The sequence below is a fragment of the Centroberyx affinis genome, unplaced genomic scaffold (genome assembly GCF_046629955.1).
Source record: "Centroberyx affinis isolate AG114_WGS23_722 - 3 ecotype Tasmania unplaced genomic scaffold, CSIRO-AGI_Caff_v1 ptg003935l_1, whole genome shotgun sequence".
Lineage (NCBI taxonomy): Eukaryota > Metazoa > Chordata > Actinopteri > Beryciformes > Berycidae > Centroberyx > Centroberyx affinis.
In genome coordinates, this window is record NW_027281764.1 from 290,801 (window position 1) to 314,000 (window position 23,200).

General features: G+C 45.2%; 1 protein-coding gene across 3 annotated transcripts in view; it reads left to right on the forward strand.

Annotated features, from left to right (window-relative positions):
* snd1 (staphylococcal nuclease and tudor domain containing 1) overlaps window positions 1–23,200 on the forward strand; it is a 186,771-nt gene that overhangs the window by 132,058 nt on the left and 31,513 nt on the right. For all 3 annotated transcript variants that reach the window (XM_071541726.1, XM_071541724.1, XM_071541723.1), the window contains one exon: window positions 14,948–15,089. In XM_071541726.1, the coding sequence (XP_071397827.1) occupies window positions 14,948–15,089 (142 nt within the window). The remainder of the gene's footprint in view (window positions 1–14,947; window positions 15,090–23,200) is intronic.

Consider the following 23,200-nt stretch of genomic DNA (forward strand, 5'->3'; position numbering starts at 1 on the left):
TACGGGCAGATACAGTGATGACATTTTCCCCCACAGAAAGCTGACATTTACGCATTTTGGGAGTCATTGGGCAGACGCTGTGAAAACATTAGGACCCCAGATTCTCTCCCCGCTTCAGGTGTCCTCTCTAATCGCCTGTATTTAATTCCAAAAAAAAAAGCGTGGGCTGTCCAAGTTTGCACAGACACTCACTCAGAATGAAACGCACACACGCTACAGTCACTTACACACACTTTGACATTTTTTAAGGCCCCTGCTTGGAGCCACACTTAACTCCATTTAATATGGGTCGGCAGTGAAAGACCCCTCCCTCACTTCTTTCCCTCCCCGCCTCCCTCCTTCCTTCGCTTTCCTCCGCTCTCTAATGAAATGCTAAATATTTGTTTCTTCAGGGCACCATTTAAATGCTCCCTGCGCCCGTTGGCTCCTCTAATCTCCCCCCATTTAATGAGTTCCTGTTTCATTAGTTCCAAGGCTCAGAAATGGGACCGTAGGTGACTTTGCCTCAAAATGGCCGGCGCATTATCACCCAAACGGGCTGTGACAGGTGCTAGTTGCGTTTGACACCTCTGATCTGGCTGACTAGAGAAATTCCCCAGGGATGCGGCCAACGTCAACTCGCAACACACTTTTTCTGCTATATTCTTATTATAACAGTAGTGTTTGTTTTGCTAGCCGTGCATTATTTTTGGGAGGGCATACCACAATTTGGTATATTTGGATGTTGCCTCTCCAGTTGGCACATTGTTCAAACCAGCATATACATCCCATACACGCACACACCATACACCATAAACCATGTCTCCCAGCTATCATCCAATGCCAGAGCAAGCAGGCCTCATCCAAGTTAAGGCAGTCTGCTCTTAGCCAGGATGGGGAGAAGGAGCTTATAGCTAGCACCGAAGCTAACGCCTCATCAATTCTCTTTATTACCTGCTCACAGACACACAGAGTCCTCCACACATTGGCAGGCTATTCTCGGTTCAGCAGCCAATTCCACTCCTAAATGCGTTTGCTTATTCTTTTCCTCTATCCGCCTCATTCCGACTCCCCCACCGCCTCTCATTCTTCCGCTCCCTCTCACTTTTTTTTTTTTTCCTCTTCAACTCCTCCAGTGTTTCTTCCTCTCATTCATTTGCGCTCGCCTCAGTGCCCCTACCGACTCTTCCCCATCTTTCTCCTTCCCCTCGTCTCGTCTTTAATTCAACCTCCGTCTCTTTCTGGCACCCTCATTCTCATTCCCCTTCTTTCTCTCTCTCTATCTGAGCTCTGAATTAGGCATCCTATTTACTATTCTCCCCTTACCTCACACGGTCTCTGATTCTTTCTCACCGCCACTGTGTGAGACGAGCGCAAAGCACGTTGATTCATTAATGTGTTGTTGTTTTTTTTGGCCTCTTGCAAACGGCGCCACTTCAATAGACGATTTCCATCGAGAGCGCTCATCTTGGGGCGCCCGCAATTTCCCTGAATGAGCCAGTAGAGGAAAATTCTCCTGCTGATGTGTCCTACAATGGAGGTTTGATAGGGGAGAGACTGGAACTCAAAGAAGCCGCTCGCTGAGTGACGATGGCTAGCTGTGTAACACGATGTTCTTGTGAGAGCGTAGCGGCATGTGGTCATGTTTGCTTCTCCTGTATGTTTTCAAGTCTGTTTTCCACTCTGATTATGAATAAAAAGCTACCTGTGTGTCTTCCCTAAGCATTATTCTGTACATGTGAATGAGAAGCCCCTTGCTGACAGTCAGTCCCCTCCAGAGTTGTGGCTGGCTGTTAAGTTAAGGTCCTCACACCATCAATCAGCTCCATTCTGCAGATATCAGTGGTGCTATCTCTCTTTGTCTTTCTCTCTCTCAGCCCCCTTCTACCACACACACACACACACACACTAATGCACACCACCTACACAAATGTAGCCACCCCTCTAGGGGACCATATTTGCTTCTACATCAGCTAGCAAATCTACCCAACTTGCACAAGTACACACACACACACACACACACACACACACACACACACACACACGCACACAATACCAACAATAACAACGCAGCTTATGGTCCAGGGAGGCCAGGGGGAAGGCATGAGTGAGTATGGTGCCGGGTGCTGTGCTTAAGGTTAGGATGTCGACAGAAATCGCTGTTCCTTAACAGAAAATGGATGGCTCCTTTTTCATGGGCTGTCAGCCTTGGAGGTCGGTGGCATACAGAAAGAGGGATGGATGGATGGATGGAAGCGGGGAGAGATGTAGGAGTGGAAGGATTGTCATATTGCGTTTAGGGATAGACAGACTGGTTTGTGTGTGTGAGAGTTAGGCTGTCATGGTTGATTGATCATTGGCTGGATTAAAGTAGACGCTTAGTTTAAGCATTGTTTCATTGCTTTTTTCCCCCCACAGATTTTTAAAATAATTCATTGGATTTATCAAGTCAGTGCTTTCCTGACAAATGTGTCTCTTGTTTTTTCCCCTTCCTCCAGTTTAATCGGATTTGGAATTTTGTTTGGCAGATATTTGCATATTTGTGTATTACCTATGTGCATTGTTTGAAACACATCTAAAGAAAAGTTATTCTTTTCCATAGAAATAACCCACCAATATTTGCATTCAATGTTGGTGAGTGCATGCATGTATTGGTGCTTTTTGTGTGTTTTTATACATGTTTGGCAGACAATTAGAGGCGTGGCCAGTCTGTTTCATCCCATCAGTCAAAGCAAGAGGAAGTACAGCAAGGGTTCATTAACTGGGTGGGCTATGCAACTGAAATAGCTCTGTGCCCTGTCCTCCTCTGTAGACCCCCTTTGGCACCAAAATGGCACATTATGCCAAAATTCATGTTTTTGAAAAATCCAAGTTCAAGGGAATTGTTGATGAATACTATAGCGTTGCCTACCAGCTAGTAATTTGGGTCAGTCAATTTTTGCTGTTTTCAGCCCCCCCATCGGCTAGCCTGCAGAAAGCACTCTGAATTTGGAGAATGGGACCACTCTGCTAGTTGTCGGGACTGTGTTTTTGTGTATTTTTCAGACTAAAATCTCTCTATCTGTCTCTCTCTCTCTCTCTCTCTCTCTCTCTCTCTCTCTCTCTCTCTCTCTCTCTCTCTCTCTCTCTCTCTCTCTCTCTCTCTCTCTCTCTCTCTCTCTCTCTCTCTCTCTCTCTCTCTCTCTCTCTCTCTCTCTCTCTCTCGCCTGAGGGAGAGACAGTTACATAAACAGGCTCTCTTGTCCTCCCTGCTTTTTCTGATTCCCGCTGGTGTACCAGTCTCTCCCCAACCTCCCTTCTCTCTCTCTCTCTCTCTCTCTCTCTCTCTCTGTCTGTCTCTCTCTCTTCCACGTTTACCACATATTCTTTCTTTATTACTTGTCCCTCTGTCCATTTCTGCCACTCCTCTCTCCACCCACTCTGCTTTCTCCCTGTCTGCATCAGTAGCTTTTTCATTTGGGATCTCACCACTAGGTTTTGCATGGTTTCAATCTCTTATGCCAGACAATGCTTTCGACTGAAGTTGAGCCAATTCATGGCTACTTCCTGCCTTAAAGCAATGAAAGTCAAAACTTGAATCCAAACTGGAAATGTGTGCCATTACTTTGCGGCACAAAACAGGAACTTTATTTGTTCCACTACTGTAACTACACAGTGTCAACTTCACCTCATTAGAATGCCTATAGGCTGTGATCAAGAGCTGTTACTGGCTCTTATCCTTCTTCTTGCTCTTCAAAACTAACGCACCCAGAGCGATTCCGGGAGTGGGAGGGGTAACGAGTAGTAACATCTTCCTTGCGGCAACAGGGTTTATAGGAAATGTGGCACCTTCATGCCGTAACACCTTTTTTTCCCCCCTAATCCTCTCCCATCCTCTCTCCCTCCGTATTTCCCTCTCCTCCTACTACCTATCTCACTCCTTACTTCCATGTCCCTCACTGTTTCTCAGTATAACCCTCACTCTCTCCTACCCTCCATCTCCCGCATTCCCTTAATCATCTCCTTCGCTGCTTCCTTCACCCCCTCCCCTTCGTACCTCCCTTTTTTTTTTGTTTCTTTTTAAATGGAGGAGAGCAGAGGGAGTCTGTGAACAATGGAGTCTAAGGTGTGATCAGAGAGAAAAATGACCAGGAGTCCGCCACAGAGAGAGAGCGAGCGATAATGCCACCCTCGGAATTCAGTCGCCATGGCAACACCGTGACAACCGGGGGCAGACTTGCCGGTTAATTAAAAAGTTGATTAATTGCCTTTTAATTGCATACTTATACATTGTAACATTGAGGTAGTCTTCTTTCTTTTTTTTTTGTTCTACTTTTTCCCCCCATTTTCCTTTTCCTCATGCTCTTCCTTTCCTCGCTCCTTTAAGCTCTTCCATAGTTTCCAGTGATCGGAGAGAGAGAGCGTGGTCTCGCGCTCAATAATCCGCTTGAGTTGATAAACAGATCGCGTGGAGGAAGGATGAAAGAAAGGACGGAGAGCGGCTGGGGGTGGGGTGGGGGGTTTGAAATGTGTTGCATTCATTGTGAATTTGAGCCCACTTTTATCCCGCATGCCACTGAGCCTGGCGGCATATTTATGATAGAGACAGAGAACTTCAGCCATTTTGCCGCACCAAGGTCATAGAAACAGACTGGTTAGAGGGGGAGCAAGACGGAGAGAGTTGTGACAAATATGGAGGATGACGAAAGAGCGAGAGCGGGACAGAGGGGAGAGTAGTCATCAGGCGTACACGCACAAACGGAAAGTCAGGGCAGGTCACCCAGACGTAGCCATCAAACACAAATGAAGCAAACCCCCTGAGAGAGTGCTCATGTCCCACTGTGCAACATTCAATCTCTCCGCAGCTTTTCCACTCCTCATCTCCTAAGCGCTATCAATGCTATCTTGATACGCAATCAGACATCAAAGTGTTTGTGTTTACCGCCACCTACTTTAGCGCTCTCTCTCTCCCTCGCTCTCTGTCTCTCTGTCTCTATCTACCCCATCTGATGATTGAGTGTGTCTGTAGCACGCGCCCTCACAATTGCAGCTGGCCTGCTTTAATTGCATGCTTATTCCCCAGCGATGCTTTTGTTCTGCTCTGACGACATCTTGCTCGGCTTGATTATCTTTTAATGACCGCAGATAGACACACTCACCGCTCTGGCAGAAAACGGCCTGCGTTGCATAAGGCTCCATATGCTGGAGTGACTCCCCCCGGGGGACGCTGTGTGTGGTGTGTGAGCGCGTGCGTGTGTGTGTGTGATATGTGAGCAACGCCTGGTACATATTCTGAACCGTCTGGTCTTCCATACCAGCTGAGTGTGGTGATGCCCGTGAGGATGGCGGCACAGGTGGGGGTGGGTGTGCGCACACGCATGTGTGTTTGTGTGTGTTTTTGTTGCCCCAATTGCATGTGCACCCTCATGTCTTGTTTCCATGGTTACACCATGCCCCTCCCTCACCTCGGTATACACGCCCACACACACCGCCTACCTCTGTCAGGGTTACCCATTAGTACTCATTGCTAATAGCAGCTTCTCTGCTCTTTGACAGCTCTGTATCCCCCCACCCAACTCACACACACAAACACACACACACACACACACACACACACACACACCCTCTAAGTGAAACACTGTGTGTCAATTTAAAAAGTGTAACAGGTTACAACCATGATAGCCTCAGGTCATTTCCAGGCCCTCAAATGTTGTGTTTGTGACTGTGTGTGTGTGTGTGTGTGTTAGTGGGTGTGTGACAGCATAGGGGGGGGGTCATATTAGCCGTGTAAGCCGGGGTTGAGTAGCCTTGCTGCCGGCCTGCCGCCTCTTTGATGGGAGAACATCTGTTGGCTGTGATATGAGGCTAGGGAGTATCTCTTTCTCTCTCTCTCTCTCTCCCCGTCTCTCTCACTCGCTCTCTCTCTCACTCACTTTCTCTCTCGCTTTCTCTCCTCTCTCTCTCCTCTCCCTCTCTCTCTCTCTCGCTCTGGCTCTCGCTCTCCCTCTCTCTCTCTCTCTCTCTCTCTCTCTCTCTGTCTGTTATGAATTCCCCAGCTGCTCGGCTCTCTCCCCTCCCCTAAAAACCCTGTCCCGCGCCACCTGTGCAGTTTTAATGCATAATTTATCTGCTAAGTAACCACATCCGAGAGACTTATCCCTCCATCCTTCTCTTCCTTTCTTTCTCTCCCCTCAGTGTGGTTTGGCTGGGGGTTGAGAAGCAGACAGTTATTTTTTTCTAAATTAACTTATTAATTTAAGAAGATTAGGCTTGTTTGGGCTAGTGGTGGTGGACAGTGTATCCAAGTATATAAATCCACTCATTGTAGCCTCAGCATGAACCTGTATCTGTCTTAATGTCACCGTCTACGAATGACTTGTATGAATCCACACGGTTGTAGATCCATGAAGCATCCGCATAGAACGACTAAGAATGAGTGCAATAGAGAGTAAATGTTGTGTTATGTTTGATTAATAACGATTAATACTTAAATTCCCATGAGAGTCCCAGTGTAGTATATCACACGCCTCCATTACGAGTGACCAACCTTTGAATGTGCAACATGCACCCATGTGACCAAAACAAAAGTTAAGATGGAGAAGCATGCAGCTCTAGTGGGAAAGAAAGGGAGAAACCTTACATAGACCAACTTTTAAATCAAAAAACAAAAAAAACTAGAAGGGCACTCTGAGAGCGCAGACCTCCGCCAAGGATCATGCTATTATTGCTTGCTTGTACAAAGTTTCATGAAAATCGGGCCAGTAGTTTTTCCGTAATCCTGCTGACAGACAAACAAACGACACCGAAAACATAACCCCCTTGCCGGAGGTAACAATCTATGTTAAGGTCCAAAAGTGCAATAAAATAATTTTGTTTCCTGAAAATGAGGCAAATAATCATGATCACAATACTAAGCAAAATAATTGGGATTATATTTATTTTTTTCTATAATCATGCAGCCAGAGGGAGTAGTGTGAAGTAGTGTAAAGACTTGAACTCCTGGAAAGGGGGAAAAACATCTGAAAATTCCCTGATGGCTACAGCACTTGAGTTTGGCCTCTCTGTGTGTTTGAGGTGTTCATCCAGTGGCCTCTCCTAACCCTGATATAGCCATTGGTGTTGTGTGATCTCGGTTTTTATAGCATGTCAAATCGGCCTGTGTGCAACTGACATGTTTTGTTACCATGTCCACGCATGTGGCCTTGCAAGCCCATAAGCAGTTGTGGTGTTGTTACCCCACTGTGGTAGGTCCAATATTGCTACCACATCGTAGCTCAACCTGCACCACTTCTTCCCAAGGCCACAGCCATGCCTGTGTGCACGCACGTGTGTGTGTGTGTGTGTGTGCACGTGTCCTGATACGTATGTTTTATGGCGGTGTTGTGACCAAGGCAGCCATGCATTACATCTGAATATGAGGGCAGTGGGAAAGTGAAGGAAGGACAACACAGCCTGCATACCAACAAACCCCACCCCGCCCATCCCGTAAATCAGTTCTCCCCCATCGCCACAGCCGCCCCTCTCTCACTTAACCCCCCACGACAGGGTGAGCCATCAGGGGTTAATGCGTCATCAACACCCCCTCTTAACCTTGGAGGCAGGCTGTATTGGATTGGGTTAACGTCTTTGACTAACAGGGCTCTGCCATCCATTTCTACTGCTGTCATCATCCTCCTTTCTCCTTGGTGTAGCAGAGTGGGCGGGCCAGCCTGACACCAGTCAGTCAGTCAGTCAGTCTCTCTGTCCTATTGAGAATGGTGAAGACAACCTTACTTCTCTTCCCGGTTACACCGTTTGGACCGGAGGTCATCAAGGAGACTGAAGCAACCGCGGGTCAGCTGTGTCACATACATCGTGATCATTTTACCTCAAATGAACTCTGATAAGCCAATAAATCAAACTCAGGACCCCGATGGCCCGCCTGTCGCTCAATCAAGGTATGTCATACCTCCATTGGCCCCCGAGGATTTACTTGACACCATCCTTTTGTCAGATCAGTCATTGGCAATGAGTGGTATTGGTTTTAAAAGCCAGGATTGAAAAATGAACATTTGCACTCAGGAGGAGAGAGGAGGAGGAAAAGAGGGGTTCTTTTGTACCATTTTGATGGATGGCTTTATTAAAATGGCATTTGGACATGTGGAGAACTTAAAGGCACGCACACACACACACACACACACACACACACACACACGCACACACACCTCTCCCATGATGATATTTAATCCACATTCCCAGTGCTGCTGTACCTTACATAACCCCCTTCAGTGTATTTTTTTCAACATGTCATCCCCTCATAACATTGCATGTACTCAATAACATCAACACCACTTTGATTTATGAATATGCACATTCATCAGCTGTAAGCCTTTTCATCTATCCATCCAGATTGGCATGTAGATATTGATCATAAACTCTATTATAGATTGGAACCAAAAAGCTGTACGTGGGGGAAGTTGGCCTATTGGGGAAGGCCATAGGGTTTGTTGCTGTCATTTCCCATGTGTGAGATTTAGCTGTGCTACAATTCCTAATATTTATTGTGGATTGCGTTTTTGGTTATTGGTCTAAGGGATTGGTATTGTAAGGGAACTCCTAAAACTACAATATTTGGGCCCCAATAGGGGAATATTCATTATTCTGTTTATTTCTTTTGTTTGACTGTAATAAAAGGCTTAAATAATAGCCCGCAGGGTAGGAAAATTTTTCAAAATCGATTATGCGTCTGAGTAAAGAGCTATGAATGTATTATTAGAGGAAATTCAAGGGCTTTCAGACTTTGCAGCACTCGTTCAAGGACCTTATTTCATTTAATTATTTTTTCCTTGATTTGCTCTAACATGAATGGGTCTTTCATTTGTTGCCATGAGTGTGAATAAAAGTATTAATATTTTAAATTGTCGTGTTAGTTTTATGGAGGAAAGTTTTGGCTGATATTATCCCTGCTTGCATACATACTGCATACAAAGGCTCAATTTACATTGGTCGAGATTGTGTGTGTGCGTGGGAGAGTGTTTAAATGGTGCATACTTGCTTGCGGGCATGCATACGTGTGTGCATTGTCATGGATCATGTCCTGCCATTACAAGCCTCATCTCTCAACACATTAGTTTGCTTTAGCCAAAAGCAGGTAGGCTAGCCAAGTTATGTTGCGGATTGTGTAGCAGAGTGCCCCTCAATAAAGCGAACGTCCGTCTTGTTAATCATTCCCCACCTCTAATGGCTTCGTCAATACGGACAGCATAATCGAGCCACAGGAAATCCAGGGTCGTCCACCTCTCTGCCTCTCCAACCTGTTTTCCACTCATTAATGCGAGACTCCAACGTAGATTTCTAATGAGGCCTTTCTCGTTTTGTATGCCAATCAGATTTCTTTTCCAGAGCTTTTTGTATTCAACAGGTAAAGCTTGTGTACACAACATTTCAGAATAGAGGTAGTTCTCCATTTTGATTGGTTAATGTGGCGATGGAGAGTAGAGCTGCAACGATTAATCGATTAGTTGTCAACTATTAAATTAATCGCCAACTATTTTGATAATCGATTAATCTGTTTGAGTAATTTTTTAAGAAAAATAAGTCAAAATTCTCTGATTCCAGCTTCTTCAATGTGAATATTTTCTGGTTTCTTTACTCGTTCTATGACAGTAAACTGAATATCTTTGGGTTGTGGACAAAACAAGACATTTGAGGACGTCATCTTGGGCTTTGGGAAACACTGATGGACATTTTTCACCATTTTCTGACATTTTATAGACCAACTAGTCGATTAATCAAGAAAATAATCGACAGATTAATCGACAATGAAAATAATTGTTAGTTGCAGCCCTAATGGAGAGCAAATGCAGGTGGGGTTATAAGGCAGGACTACTCAAGGAAATTCCCTATTATTTTCTAGACCTGGATCAAATAGCACTTGCAAATCATTCCAAGTGATTGCTTTAACCTACATGGAGTACCAGATGGGTGGGGTCACAAAAATGTATCCTAAATTGGCTTTCCATTACTTCCCTTTGATTTACTGAACTCTGCCTCGATTTGTATCATTTTATGTGGCAAAACCCACCCACCTAGCAACTAAATAGGACACAACAAACCATAAAAAGTGCCTTCAAATGTAGTTCAAGGTCTGGTAGTTTCACATTGACGTGCGTCTCTACATTTTGTGCCTTTCCACTCATGCCAGCCTGTGTAGAAGGTGTGACTTTAAGCCTTTTGATGTGAGCTCCTGAACTAGGGCTCAAAGTGAAGACAGCAGAGAGACGGAGAGAGAAACACACACCCCCCTTGAATTAATGAACCATTCTCCCCAAAGGGGTTTCATCAGGGATATAATAGGGCCTAAATTGATTTACAAAGTGCACTCTTATGAATAACACACTTCTATTGATTTCAATTGTACTCCAAGTGCAATTGGGTAATGGATTAACAATGGAACTATGTAAGTTCCCATGTAAGAAGTGAGATTGCTCGATATTGTCTTGCCCATATGACTCACGCTTCAGTTGGTTTGCGACAGTTGCATAGTCTCAGAAGTTCCTCATGGGTTGAAAGAGTTGGGTGACTTTATCCAATAACATGGATTTGAATCAGAGTGCAGCGACATCTGGGCACTGTAGATGTGCAGGAAGCCCATATGAAAACAGGTTAATGTGGAATTGTGGAGATATAGTACGCTGTGCTTCGAGTGCTGCTCATAATGTTCCATTTTAAGAACACTGTACTCTGAGTGTATCAAGGATTAGTGGCGCAAGTGACATTTTCCTAATTTTATAGCAGAGCAAAACATAACATGGAAACCATTTATATTTTTGCAGAGATTAAGATTTAGAAAAAAAAGCTATTAAGTGCAGCTACACCCTTTTTGCACCAAATTTAATCTAGGGTTTGAGAGACTTAAGTCTTTTGGATTTTCCTCTTTATTGTAACTTTGTTAATGATTATAAGTGTGGACTTTTGACCATCAGATGGAGCTCAGCAAGAGCTTTCCAATTATATACAGTACTGATTTTCAGCCAAAATGTCACTTCCACCCCTTTCATACCAAACCCTCAGTATCTTGCTGTCTGTTCTGTGTGTGTGTCTGTGTCCTCACACTCTGGAACACACAGAGGACTGGGGTAGCAGCCCACTAACTAAAGTACACGGTGTGTACTTCGGGTAGCGATGGCGATTTCGTCTCAGCGGACCGAGCACACACTATTGGAATTGACACACTGTCACCTTTAATCAATGTTCAAAACAGCCCCCATCCCCCTAGTTTGGGCACTGTGTGTGTTCATTCACCCATCTGTCCGTGTGTATTCATCCACCTGTGCTTGTGTGTGTGAGAATATATGAATGTAGCACCACAGCCGAGTCTGTCTAGACTACCACGCACTTCATTAGATTAGAAATGGTCAGCCAAAGTTCCACTAAGTCAACCAGCAGGCCGCTTTACTCTCCATAGGAGAGCTGCACTCATCAGCTCTCTCAAAGAGCGGCTCTTCCGTCAGCAAGATACCCGGTGTGCCAGGGTGGGAAATTAACTCCTGCCACCAGTGAATTGCTGCAACAGTTTGTCTGCAGCTGGTTATTTCTTCTATGTAGCCAGACACTTTGGCAGCTACTGTTTGCAGGTTTTATCTGCTCAAGTCTCCCAACCACTTGGGCTAGTGGGCTGAGAAAAAGGTTGTTTCTCAGAGATGATTCATTTCTATGAACAGTGTGAGTTTGATATAAAATATTTTGTATTGTTGACCATCTATGAATTCCCACTGTAGTGCTTTTGAAAGGAGGAGACGTGCATGAAAGACTGAGACTGGAGGAGTAAGATCGGTAAGGAACAGCTGGAAAAAAACAAGCAAGGGGATGGAGAGTGAAGGGAGAAGAAAGGTAGAGGAGAAGAAAAACAAAACAACATAGCATAGTAAAAAGAAAATGGGAAAGAGAAGAGGCCTAATCCCTACCAACAAAGAATGTCCAGCGCTCCAAAGCCTCTTTGAGCATTTATCTCCGTGTGGAGCTGGTGGTCACCATGTAGCATGAGAGCAGCCTACTGCTGCAGTCGCCCCATCGTCAGCCCACTTGCCTCACTTGCCACTCACTGCTGTGTAAATGTGTGTGTGTGTGTTATTCAGGAGTCGTGAAGGGCAGCCTAACCTTCTGCCATCTCTCTCAGCTTGGCCTCCATTATTAGAACCTGTTGTCCTTTCAGCCTAAACTTAATGGCCTGCCGCTCTTTCTGTGTTTCTCTCTGTCCCTCATTCTCTCTCTCTCTCTCTCTCTCTCTCTGTCTGTGCCCCCCTTTTTTGCTCTTGCTCTCTTTCTCTGTCTGTCTCTCTCCCACTCATCTCTCTGATCTTTCTCTCTGTCTCGCTCTCGTTGTGAATCTCCCCACACAACCATAGCACGACCTCAGGTCTCTCTTCATCTTCCTTTCTCCTATCTCTCTATCCCTCCCTTCCCTCTCTTTCTGTCTCTCTGTCTCTCTCCCCCTCCCTCTCTCTCTGGCAGCCTGGTGGCACTAGTGTCTGGCTGCAGTAGCAGAGCAGCAGCAGAAGCAGCAGTCACATACCTGCACTCAAGTGGAACAAACAGGGATGGTTGGCTGCTCACGGAAGGTCATCAGCCCTGGGCGCAGCTTGCGCACGCGTGTGTGTGTGTGTGTGTGTGTCCGTGTGTGTTTGTTTGTGCATTAGAAATAGATAGAGCTCTACAGTATGTCTAAGAGAACTCGTGCCAGTTTTGCCTCTGCCACAACCCAGTCGTGTGATTGAGCCTATGGCACATATACCGCTATATGTAGAGCTTTCAATGGGGGGTGGCAAGTGTGTGTGTCCGTTTGTGTTTTTGTACCCATGCCCTTGCCGCTGTGACGTACATACTCAACACCAAGTCGCAGGTCAAGCAGCCTGCTGGCTGTGCCTGGTGCCCATGGTGACCATACCCCCAGCCCCCACCCCCACCCCTCTAGATGCCATTGTGATGCTCACCACGGTAATGAATGGTGACACGCTAATCTTTGTCATCCCTGATTGGTGCTGCAGGTTTGATTAAAAGCCCCGGCCATGTCACCTCACTCTGCGTTGTGAGAAGCATATCTATTACCAGAGGCTGTGTGTGTGTGTGTGCTTGTGCATATATACGTGTATGTGGCTGTGTGTACGTGTGTGTGCTGATGCACATGCCTGTCCAGTGCTGTAGGAAAAAAATCCAGTGGCTGTTCTGGAAGTTTGCGAAGCGTAGCTGCGTTTTCGGTCTTCATTAACCTCGGCCGCCCTCAATCCCCAGAATTCTACCTCCTTTTTTTCCCCTTCTTTCCATCCTTTTTTTTCTTCCCTCCTCCAACTCTTTCTTTATTTAGCGTTTGTGGGATGAATAATTGAATGTAATTGGGTAGTGTGACCCTGTCTTTTGTTAGCGGGTAGGCAGGGCAGCAGCTTCTGTCACTTGTTCCATGGCTAATAAAGTTTTTTTTCCTTTCTTTCTTTCTTTTTTTTTCAAAATCCCATTCAGCAGTAGTAGCAATTTCTCTCCCTTGCTCGCTCATACTTCTCACACACACTTCTCACCCTAAGCCTTCAGTCACATCACTCCTGTAAATGTCTTGCCACTGCACCGTACCATATCAATGTGGTAATTTGCTAATGTTAGCATGCCAAAGAGCCAGCATATTTAAAGAAAAAAAAAAGCCCGGGGTATAATTAGCTTAGCCCCCAACACTAGTGCTGCTCTGCAAAGAAGAGAGAGAGAAAAGACAACACTAAAACTCGCTAATCTAATTAGCTCGATGATACCATGCAGTTAAATAATTAGCCAGAACCTAATTGGCTAATATTACTGTGCAGTAAAAAAAAAAAAAAAAAAAAAAAAAAGACGACAGTTACTGTCTGCTCCTCTTTCCTTCTCTTTCTCTATCCTTTGAAAGTGAACACTTCCCAAATAGCCTGCAGAAATGAATGGTAACAAGCTGTGCCAGTGCTACACAAGAAGTTGGAGCGCTTGTGAAGCTTAGCTGCTCTTTCTGACTTTTGAGTTCACCGCCCATCTTAGCTCCCTGTCTCCTCCTATACATCTCCCTCACTCTCCACCCCACCGCTTCATCTGCAGGGAGTTGATTAGCTCGCTTTCATCCTGACCATCTTGTTTGTGTGTGTAAGTGTGCATGCACTCGCTTAACACACTGTAGTTGAAGCTGCATACAAACATACTGTATTCAGTCTTTCTGTAAACACACACACACACACACACACACACACACACAACACACACACACACACACACACACACACACACACATACACACACACCACTCCACCAACGTCCATACAGTTTGATATGTGGCTTCAGGCAAAGCACTCCTCCCTAATGAGCCTCCTGCCCTCTGTTTCTCTCGGGGAGCCGACAGAGAACCAACCTTGATGCAGCATAGGGAGGATATGACCTGCTTACACACAGACACACACACACACACACACACACACACACTCACACTCACTCACTCAGAGCCTCTGGGTCTTGCTCAAAAAAGAATGTTGGCTGGTGGAAACATTGGGTGTTTTTATGTGTGTATCGTAGCCTGTTTTGGATATCTTTACTGAGTGTGTATTGATACCTGACACTTTTCTTTGCTTGGTCAAAGATGATGAGTGAGATATGTCAGCAAGGTCTGATAGTCTCTTTTAGACTCATAGATATGAGAACAAATCAGTCATCAGAGCAAAATGTGCAAATCATAGTTATGCATCGAGCGGATAGGGAAGGCCCACTTGGTTCTTAGTGTTTCGACTCTTGTTCTGTGTCACGTTATCTATTCACCAATCTGTCTTTTTACATTTTCTCTCAATTATAGCACAAATAATCTTAAGAAATTAAGCAGCTCTGCACCACATCAGTATTGCAAAGACCTGGTACTCTAACTCACACACGACTTAGGTTTTAATGCACTTCTAAGTCCACTGACATGTTTGTATCACCTGTGTTTGTCTGTGTGTGTGTTTGTGTACTATAGGTCTGGGCTAACTATGAGGAGAAGCCAGTGGAGGAGGTGGTGCATCTGTCAGAGGAGAAGGAGCGTGTGGCCAACTACAGATCAGTCTGCGTCACCGAGATCAGCGACAGCCTGCACTTCTACACCCAGGATGTAGAGACAGGTACCTGGAGAGTGTGTGTGTGTGTGTGAGGATGATTGTCTGTATGTGATACTTGTGAGTGTGTGTGTCTGTGCGTGTGGTTGTCTGAATGTAGCATTGGGGTTAGTTTGTACTTGCATGTGTTTACACAAATGTGGGTGGGTGGTGAGGTAGATTTTTGGACCTAACCCAACAGGCCAAATACAGTGCTATCAATGACAATTGTGTGATAAATGATGATTAAAATGACAGGTGAGTGATGAATGAAGTTGGCCAACTGTACAGTTATATCTTTGGAAATCATTCTGAAAGAGCAACTCGCAAAACAGGAGCAGCAGTCTTGAATATATATACCGAATGTAAATTGGAAAATTGCTAAAATTGCTATTGAGTAAAAGTGTTTGTATTATTTGTGTGTACTTCATTATGCTATGCGACAATCCCATACTAAATGGCTCTTAAAACAATACCTCCACACAGAGGTGCCAGCAATACTCTCGCCTTTTTTTTTTTTCACACCAGACTGACTTTATGAATGACAATTATCTCTACTGCACAGACATTCACCTCATCCCTCGCTGCAGCATCCCTCCCTCCAAGAGAAACAAAACAAAAGATGTTCCGCTTGTTTTTACTAGTGAACGACAGGAATAAATCACACCATCCCCCCCTGTCACCACTGACGCGGGGAGGAAGGGAGGGAAAAAGTTTGGAGATGGGAAAACTAACAATCCCTGGTGTCCCTGCATGGCTGCTCCCTCTGACAAGCTATATGTGTGTGTGTGTGTGTGTGTGCCTCTCACACATAATACCTCCCCCTCTACTGATTTGCGCTGGTTAACGGTCCATCCTTCAGGTAGTGTGTTTGCCTAATGGACCGTCCTGTACCTTAGCAAAAGAGAGGGGGGTGTGTGTATACATCTGTACCTGTGTGTAAGTATTTGTGCACACAAGTGCTTACACACACTCTCATGCTTCTTGCCCCTCACTATTCTAGATGTCTGCTATAAAACCCATTCATGAATCTACATAACTAGTAGAAAAACTGATTTTACGTTGGACATGGAACACATTCGCACACCAACCGGAACAGATTTGAAGCCTTGATGTCAATCATTGTCTCTTCATACTGTGTGGATTCTTGCGTGTGTGAGCAGTCAGGGATGTGCAGCTCTCCCTCTCAGCTCCCACCACATCTGGCTTCAGTGGCAGTCGACTTTGTCAGGGGCCATGAAATTGACTTTGGTCACCTCTTAATTTGCCTTACTGCCATAATTAATTAATTTGCCTTCACTTACAGCCAATCTGAGCCTGGGCATCACTAGGGGCGTAACAATCCAATCACGTATGAGTGTGGAAAGCATTTGGCCCCGCCAGTTCTTTTTAAATGCCCTCTCCCTCCCTCTCCCCTCCCTTTCCTTCACTCACTCCATACACTTAGACTCACAGACACATACACCATTCCTGGAAACCTCCAGGTGTTGGAAAGCACTCAGAAACAATCTTTTCTTCCTCTTCTTTCTACAAGCTGTAGATTCAAATCTAAAGCCCTTGCACCCCCTCTGGCTACTTCAGCCTTTCTCCCCTCCAAGCCGGGAGTGATGTTAAGGCGATGTGCCAGGTTTTATCACTGATCAGCATCAGTTGTCACTGGGAAGAGGCTGAAATGCTTGTGTCACATGTGAGCCTGCATCTAGGGTTAATGCAGTCAGCAGCACATACTGTAAGCATGGGAGAAGTACATGTGAATAATGGATTGGAGGTGGGGGGGGGGGGTGTTATGCAATATCTACAAGGTCGGTTGCAGTGGAGGGACCTCTTAGCATTGGGAAAACAGTATGCAAAAGCTACACATGAGAAAATGAATAGGGGATGAAAGTTTTTTTTTTTTTATTGATTTTTGGCATATTTCTCATAAATGCCTTTTGAAATATATATAAGGGACCTGGGGAAACAGCAAGACGCAAAGCATTCCCAACTTTCTCTCAGGAGCAGCATAAATGTTGCATTTAAAGAAATTGCACACAAACTGCATTTTTTTTTTCTTCCAAGCATTATATTGCTGCCCTCAGTGTATTCTGACAGGAGAGCTGTGAGTTATTTAATCTTTTCTCTTCTAAAGGCTCAATTTTAGATGATCCAGCAATGCTGGGGCCTTTTTTTTAGTTTTTAATTGGTCCGTGTTCTTCCACCAAGAACCTTATGTGCAAGTTAAAAAAAAAAAAAAAAGATTGTTATTTTCCAGCAGGGAAGCAAAACCTGACCAGTCCTCACCCCCTGCCTCACTCTCCTCATCTCCCTCTCTATCACGCTGCCCCCCCTCGCCTCCCCTCCTTGTCTCTTTTTCTTCCTTGGTCTCTTTCATTCCCGCTGACGCTTCCTTAAAGCTACATTAAGTCGTACCAGCCCCTTGAAGAGCACATCAAAGCGTTGGGGCCTGTAAAATCATACAAGCTGAGTGCTTTGCAATATCATTACATGTTCCACCCCCTCTCTCTCCCCTTACCCTCAATTTCTGAAGTGCAGGAATTTGTATACAGAGATAGGCTTGGGAGCGGAGGCTGAATTTCATAAATGCTCTTGAGATTGCACTTGATGACAGCATAACATTTTACATAGCCGGTAAATTGGTTATAATGTTTGGGGCATCAATTTGTGCCACAGTTCATGTCCCCCTTTAGATTGGCCAGCTTAAATCAAATTTTGATTGGTTTTTGCCTCAACCAGTGTGAAATAGATTTTTTATGTACGCGTTATGGTCCAAGCCTTTTCCCATGTATAAAACACTTAGGCTATGCCATTTAACCTCTTCCATACCATTTCTATCACATAAGGTGCTGTGAAGTCCTATAGGAGTGACATGAAATATTCCCCGGCTCTGGACAATTACAAATGCTTAAAGCCCTCACCAAAATTGTGCATGCAGACCCACATTATGCTTGGGAAATGTGATTGTTCGCGTCCACTGCACCTAGCTATTTCCTCCCCTGCTGTTACACTTTTACCTGCTAAGATCAGAGTCAAAGGCCACAGTCAGTGTTTTTTTTGGCAGCCACTGCCAGCACTCCATTTGCCAGCTGGAGATCACTTTCGACGAAGACTCCTTGACCAACCTTGAGGTACAGCGCACCCGTGACAGGGAGGGCAAGGCTAACTGGCTTTTCCCTGGCCTTTCCCCAGCCCGCCTAATTACACACTCTGACACACACAAACACGCACACAAAATGACTGGGACAAGAGCCAGAAACAAGAGTTCTTGGAAGTAACTTGAAGTAGAGAATAGGAGTATATGGATTTGACTTTGACAGTGTGATGATGTGAGGTGTGGGCCATTTACGTGTCTTAACTTCCTCCTCCCTTACCTGAAGTGATCACTGACCTAATGTGATTATAATAATTTGGTTTCCCATCAATCATGTATGATCAGCCTTTAACTCATGATAGGAAGTAAGGTGCTGTGGAAGTCTGAAGGATTAGACGTCCAAATATTTGCCACATTCCCCAAACCTAAACCTTATGTACTGTAACTTGAGAATTGGTTCTCAATTGACTTACCTGGTTAAATAAAGGTTAAATAAAATAAATAAATTAAACTCAGAGAATAGTAAGTAGATATAAACACAAAGAAAAATAAACAAATTATTGTGCGTAAACACTCACTGTGAAACCACTTATCTCCCCAATAGTCTAAAAGACGAGCTTTTAAAACTGTCAGGTCATGTGCAGTGCAAGCAGCTCACTGCACCCTGTGTTTCATTGCCTGTGGACAACACACACACGCACACACACGCACACACACGCACGCACACACACACACACACACACACACACACACACACACACACACACACACACGCAGGCCTAGTGTGGTAATCTCAGCGCTGTGCTATCTTCTAAATAATTCTCAAACACTGTAGGGAGAAATGGATAGTTCGTAATATCTTTTATTCTCCGGGGGTCGTAAGCGCTCTGTATTTCACACTTTTTTTTTCACTTTTTAATTATTCACATTTAATTACTCTAAGTGTGGGTTTTTCCCATATCGATGTCTTTTTGTATGTATGAGCTCCGTTTGTGATTAATTTCATGTTGGAAATGGTTTTTCCTAGTCAGCGGGAAATTTGAGGGATTGCACTCTTTTAAATTCTCGGTTTATCTTAAGGGCCTTTATCTGCCGCTCTGTTCGTTCATCTCTCTCATTGTCTCACACTTTCTCTCCACACACACATTGTTCCCTCCCTCCTTCCACCCCTCCATCTCTCCCTATTTTCTTTGTGTATCTCTCTCTCTCTCTCTCTCTCTCTCTCTCTCTCTCTCTCTCTCTCTCTCTCTCTCTCTCTCTCTCTCTCTCTCTCTCTCTCTCTCTCTCTCTCTCTCTCTCTCTCTCTCTCTCTCTCTCTCTCTCTCCGGAGGCTATATGTAATTACTGTCAGAGGGGGACCTGCATAGATCTCTGTGACCTTGGACACTGTAAAAGACAGAGGCCACTCCAGGCACAGGGGGGGGAAGTGACTATGCGCTATACACCGCTCAAGGTTTGCCGCTATATTGGCGAGCCGGCATAATTAAGACCTGCTAAATATAGCTTGGAAGACATTATAGGTGCAGAACCATGATGGCTGTGGGGAACCTGGATATTGGACACAATGCTACTTTTTGGGGTGTTTTGGCCAAGGAACTATAGTATACCTGACTCTTAGTTTTCATGTAAACGTCTTCTGACCTTAGGGCCATGTTCTCATCATGATGTCTGGCATATACACAACCAGGTTCCCAGTCTCCTGATGTGTTCATGTTAGTTAAAACACTCCATTCTGCGTTGGCTGTGTATGGCCTCAGCCTGGAACATTTCTACAGGATTCCCTCCGCCAAGCTAGTGGCCTTTCCCTGGCTTGGACTTCCCGGGGTTGTCCTCTCCATCGGACTGGATTGCGCGGCCTGGCCTAGGCCGGCGAACACATTTTCTCCCCACCCCGAGCCTCAGCTGCGGCCCAGTCGGCGGTACATCCTGTCTAGTGCTTGTTTCCTGGCAGCCGTACAGAGTCATAATGAGTGGAGTCGTTCCCCCCAACCAGGTGCCACTCCGTCCACATTATTCACACTTCTACCTTTTACACACAGCAGCTGTTCCTCACCTAATGATGCTGGACCCGGCCACCGATGGAGCAAAGCAAGCAGGGAGCTGCTCTCTCTCTGGCTAGGCTTCAGATCAGGCCAATTTTCTTGTCTTTTGAGTTTGAATTCCACCAGTTTGAAATTTCATTTTTCAATTTTGCCTATATTGCCTTGCTTTAGCCTGGGCTGTTTTTTATACTGCCGATTGCCTGTTAGTTTTCATATGGACTTTGGTCTTTGCTCCTTGTTTATGCTCTTCCTAATCTCAGCTCCCTTGGAGCTTTTCTTTATTTATCTGCCCTCTGTGGTGGTCTCCTCTTAAATGTCTGCCTTCCAAGGTCAAGACGCCTTCAGCCAATATGGCCTCCCTACAGTATATCACAGCACCCTGCCTTCCCTTTTCTTCCCTTTCCTCTTCTATATTCTGAAGTGTACTTAAGTTCCCCTGGTTGCACTGGCATTCGCTAGTATTGATTTCAATAAGAGGACATGAGCGTTAGCATTCCATATTGATCTTGGTGAGGTGTTTTCTAATTGGATGTCATGGCAAGGCAGCCAACTGAAGACCACCATGTACAGCAGAGCTTAAGGGAAAATGAGGTTGGCTGTCACAAGGCTGCCTGTTGCTGTTGTCCATGTGAGGTTTGTTTCAGAGGAGATATCTTTGCGACAGCTTTGTGGGCATCAAGAGCCAAAGTCAGGTCAGTCAGTCAAAGGTGAGACACTTTACTCCTAAATGAAAGTAAAAATTAAGTAACTGTATTGTTAAAATTTAAGTGATTATAAATCTTCACACCTTAGCTGCGGGCTGTACAGAATCTGTTTTTTTTTTTCTGGTGATGAATAGAGAAAAGTCGGTTTTTGTTCTAATTTAATTGTCTAATTATGTCTTGCCTCTGGATTGTTTTTTTTATTTCTTTTTTTTTTTTTTTTTAAACCTTGTCCTGAAGAGTCCATGGACTCTGGACCATATCCTTGTCATGTTTTATTGAGCTGAAGTGTGCATAAGGCCTTTTTGTGGTGGCACTCTACCACACACTGAAAGTAAAGAAAGTAACCAAGCAAGTAAACGAGAGCAGCAGTGGAAGAAGCAGCCGACACTGCTGTTTTTCACTCTCCCAGCTCCCTGCTACTGCAGCAGATGCAATATTTAGAGGTCAGAGCCCTGCCCGGATGATCTTTCCCTCTCCCCCGCCAAGGCATTCATTATTAAATCAGATGCGCAACTTGGCTTCTAAAAGGTCAGCTCACCTGTCGGCTGAGGTGGGGTGCTTTTGATTTTCATGCGGAAATAAGTGTCCTCATCCACATCCTGCACTATCCTAGTGCGCTTGATTTGTGCTAATGTCAACTCCCGGGCCTGTTACCTCAAGCAAATGGCTGAATGACACTTTTCACAGTGGTGAACCACTCACAGGTCCATATGGGGTTCTCTTCAGAATTGGCCTGGCTCAGCCTCCCTCTCTGAAACATGCCGCGGGCGGGCTTATGAGTATATTTGGATTCCTTGCAATCAAAACAGGGCATTAGCTGCACTCGATGAGGCTCGACGGGTGGAAGGGAGAGGAGGAGTGGGAGAGACTGATACAAAAAGAGAGAGCCGCAGATGCTGTCTCTGTTTAGATTTTTCGGCGATGGCTTTTCCAATTACAGAAACGGTAATTTGCTGGAAAAGGCTACAGACTGCGGGGAAGGGTAGAATGGGATGGGGGACTCGGGGTGGCGGGGTGGCGGGGTGGCTATTGCGCGAGGCATAATCCATATCACTCTCCTGCGGGTCTGGAGCGCTATTAGTCAAGCTGGGTGATCATTTGTTTTTTATGGTGGCCTCCCTCAATGCTCGGCAGACGCTGACACTCTAAACGTCAGTCAGGAAGGGGAGTAAATAGCTCCCCATAAAGCCATCTCATCCTCCCTGCTGCCCCAGCTCCCTCCTTGTCACACTTTTTGTCTTTGGATAGTGTACAAATATCCCTAAGTGAGATATGGCCTTTGAATCTGTTTCGATCACTGGGTAGGGGGTGTTATGTATCATTGGATAACAGGCTTATGTATATGTGTGTGTGTGTTAGCACGTATGCACACTGTATGTCTGCTCCCAAGCCAGCACATACTGTGCCTGTCTGTCTCTGTGTTGTGTTGTTTATCAGTGCGGCCTTTTTGCCTTTGAAGCGTTGCTTGCATGTCCTCAAACACAGCCATCCCCCTGCCCCAGAGGATACACTCGTCCAAACCTCATGCATATTTAACACTCCCAACCAGCAGGTGAGCTAAAGCACAAGTCTCTGCTCATCGGCTGCGCGTCACTCGGTGGAAGATGCACCTTCCTTATTGCCTACACAGACCGTGACAGATCAACCAAAAGCTTCACGATGCATCTGAGATGGTCGGGAACGTTGATGCGAAATGGTTTTGTGTGTGTGTGTCCGCTTCATTGAACACATCCCTCAGTGTTTCACTCCTCCAGATGTTGTCTCTTTTGTCTTTCATTAATTACAGCCACTGATGCCCCATCCTCTCTGGTCACTTGTTTCCCCCGCTGAGCGTCCTTTTCACAGATGCATTCCGCTTTGTCTCTTAATTCCTTCATTCTTATAAGCCAGGAAATGAGAATGCTTTCATAAGCAACCGCTGGTCTCTTGGCCTCTACTTCTGTCATATTGTGATTATTTACCCTCCTCTGGTTTAATGGCTTTCGTAAACAGCTTAATAGAATTCAGTACGGCCTTGGGACGCGTAGCGAAAGGGCACATGATTCACTGTTTTCATTGGCTTTTTGTTTTTCCCCTTCGTCTCTGCTCACACACCGTGTGCCACACTATAATCAAATGTGATCATAATCAACCTCTAAAATTGTTCTGTCTTTATATTTCTCTCTCTCATTCTCTCTCTCGCTCTCTCTCTATCCCTTGTTTTCTCCTTTCTGAGCCTAATCGCTCTCTCATTCTGCACTGGGCATTCACAATGTAATTATATATGATTTACAAACAGCTGCAGCCATAATGGTGCATAAACAA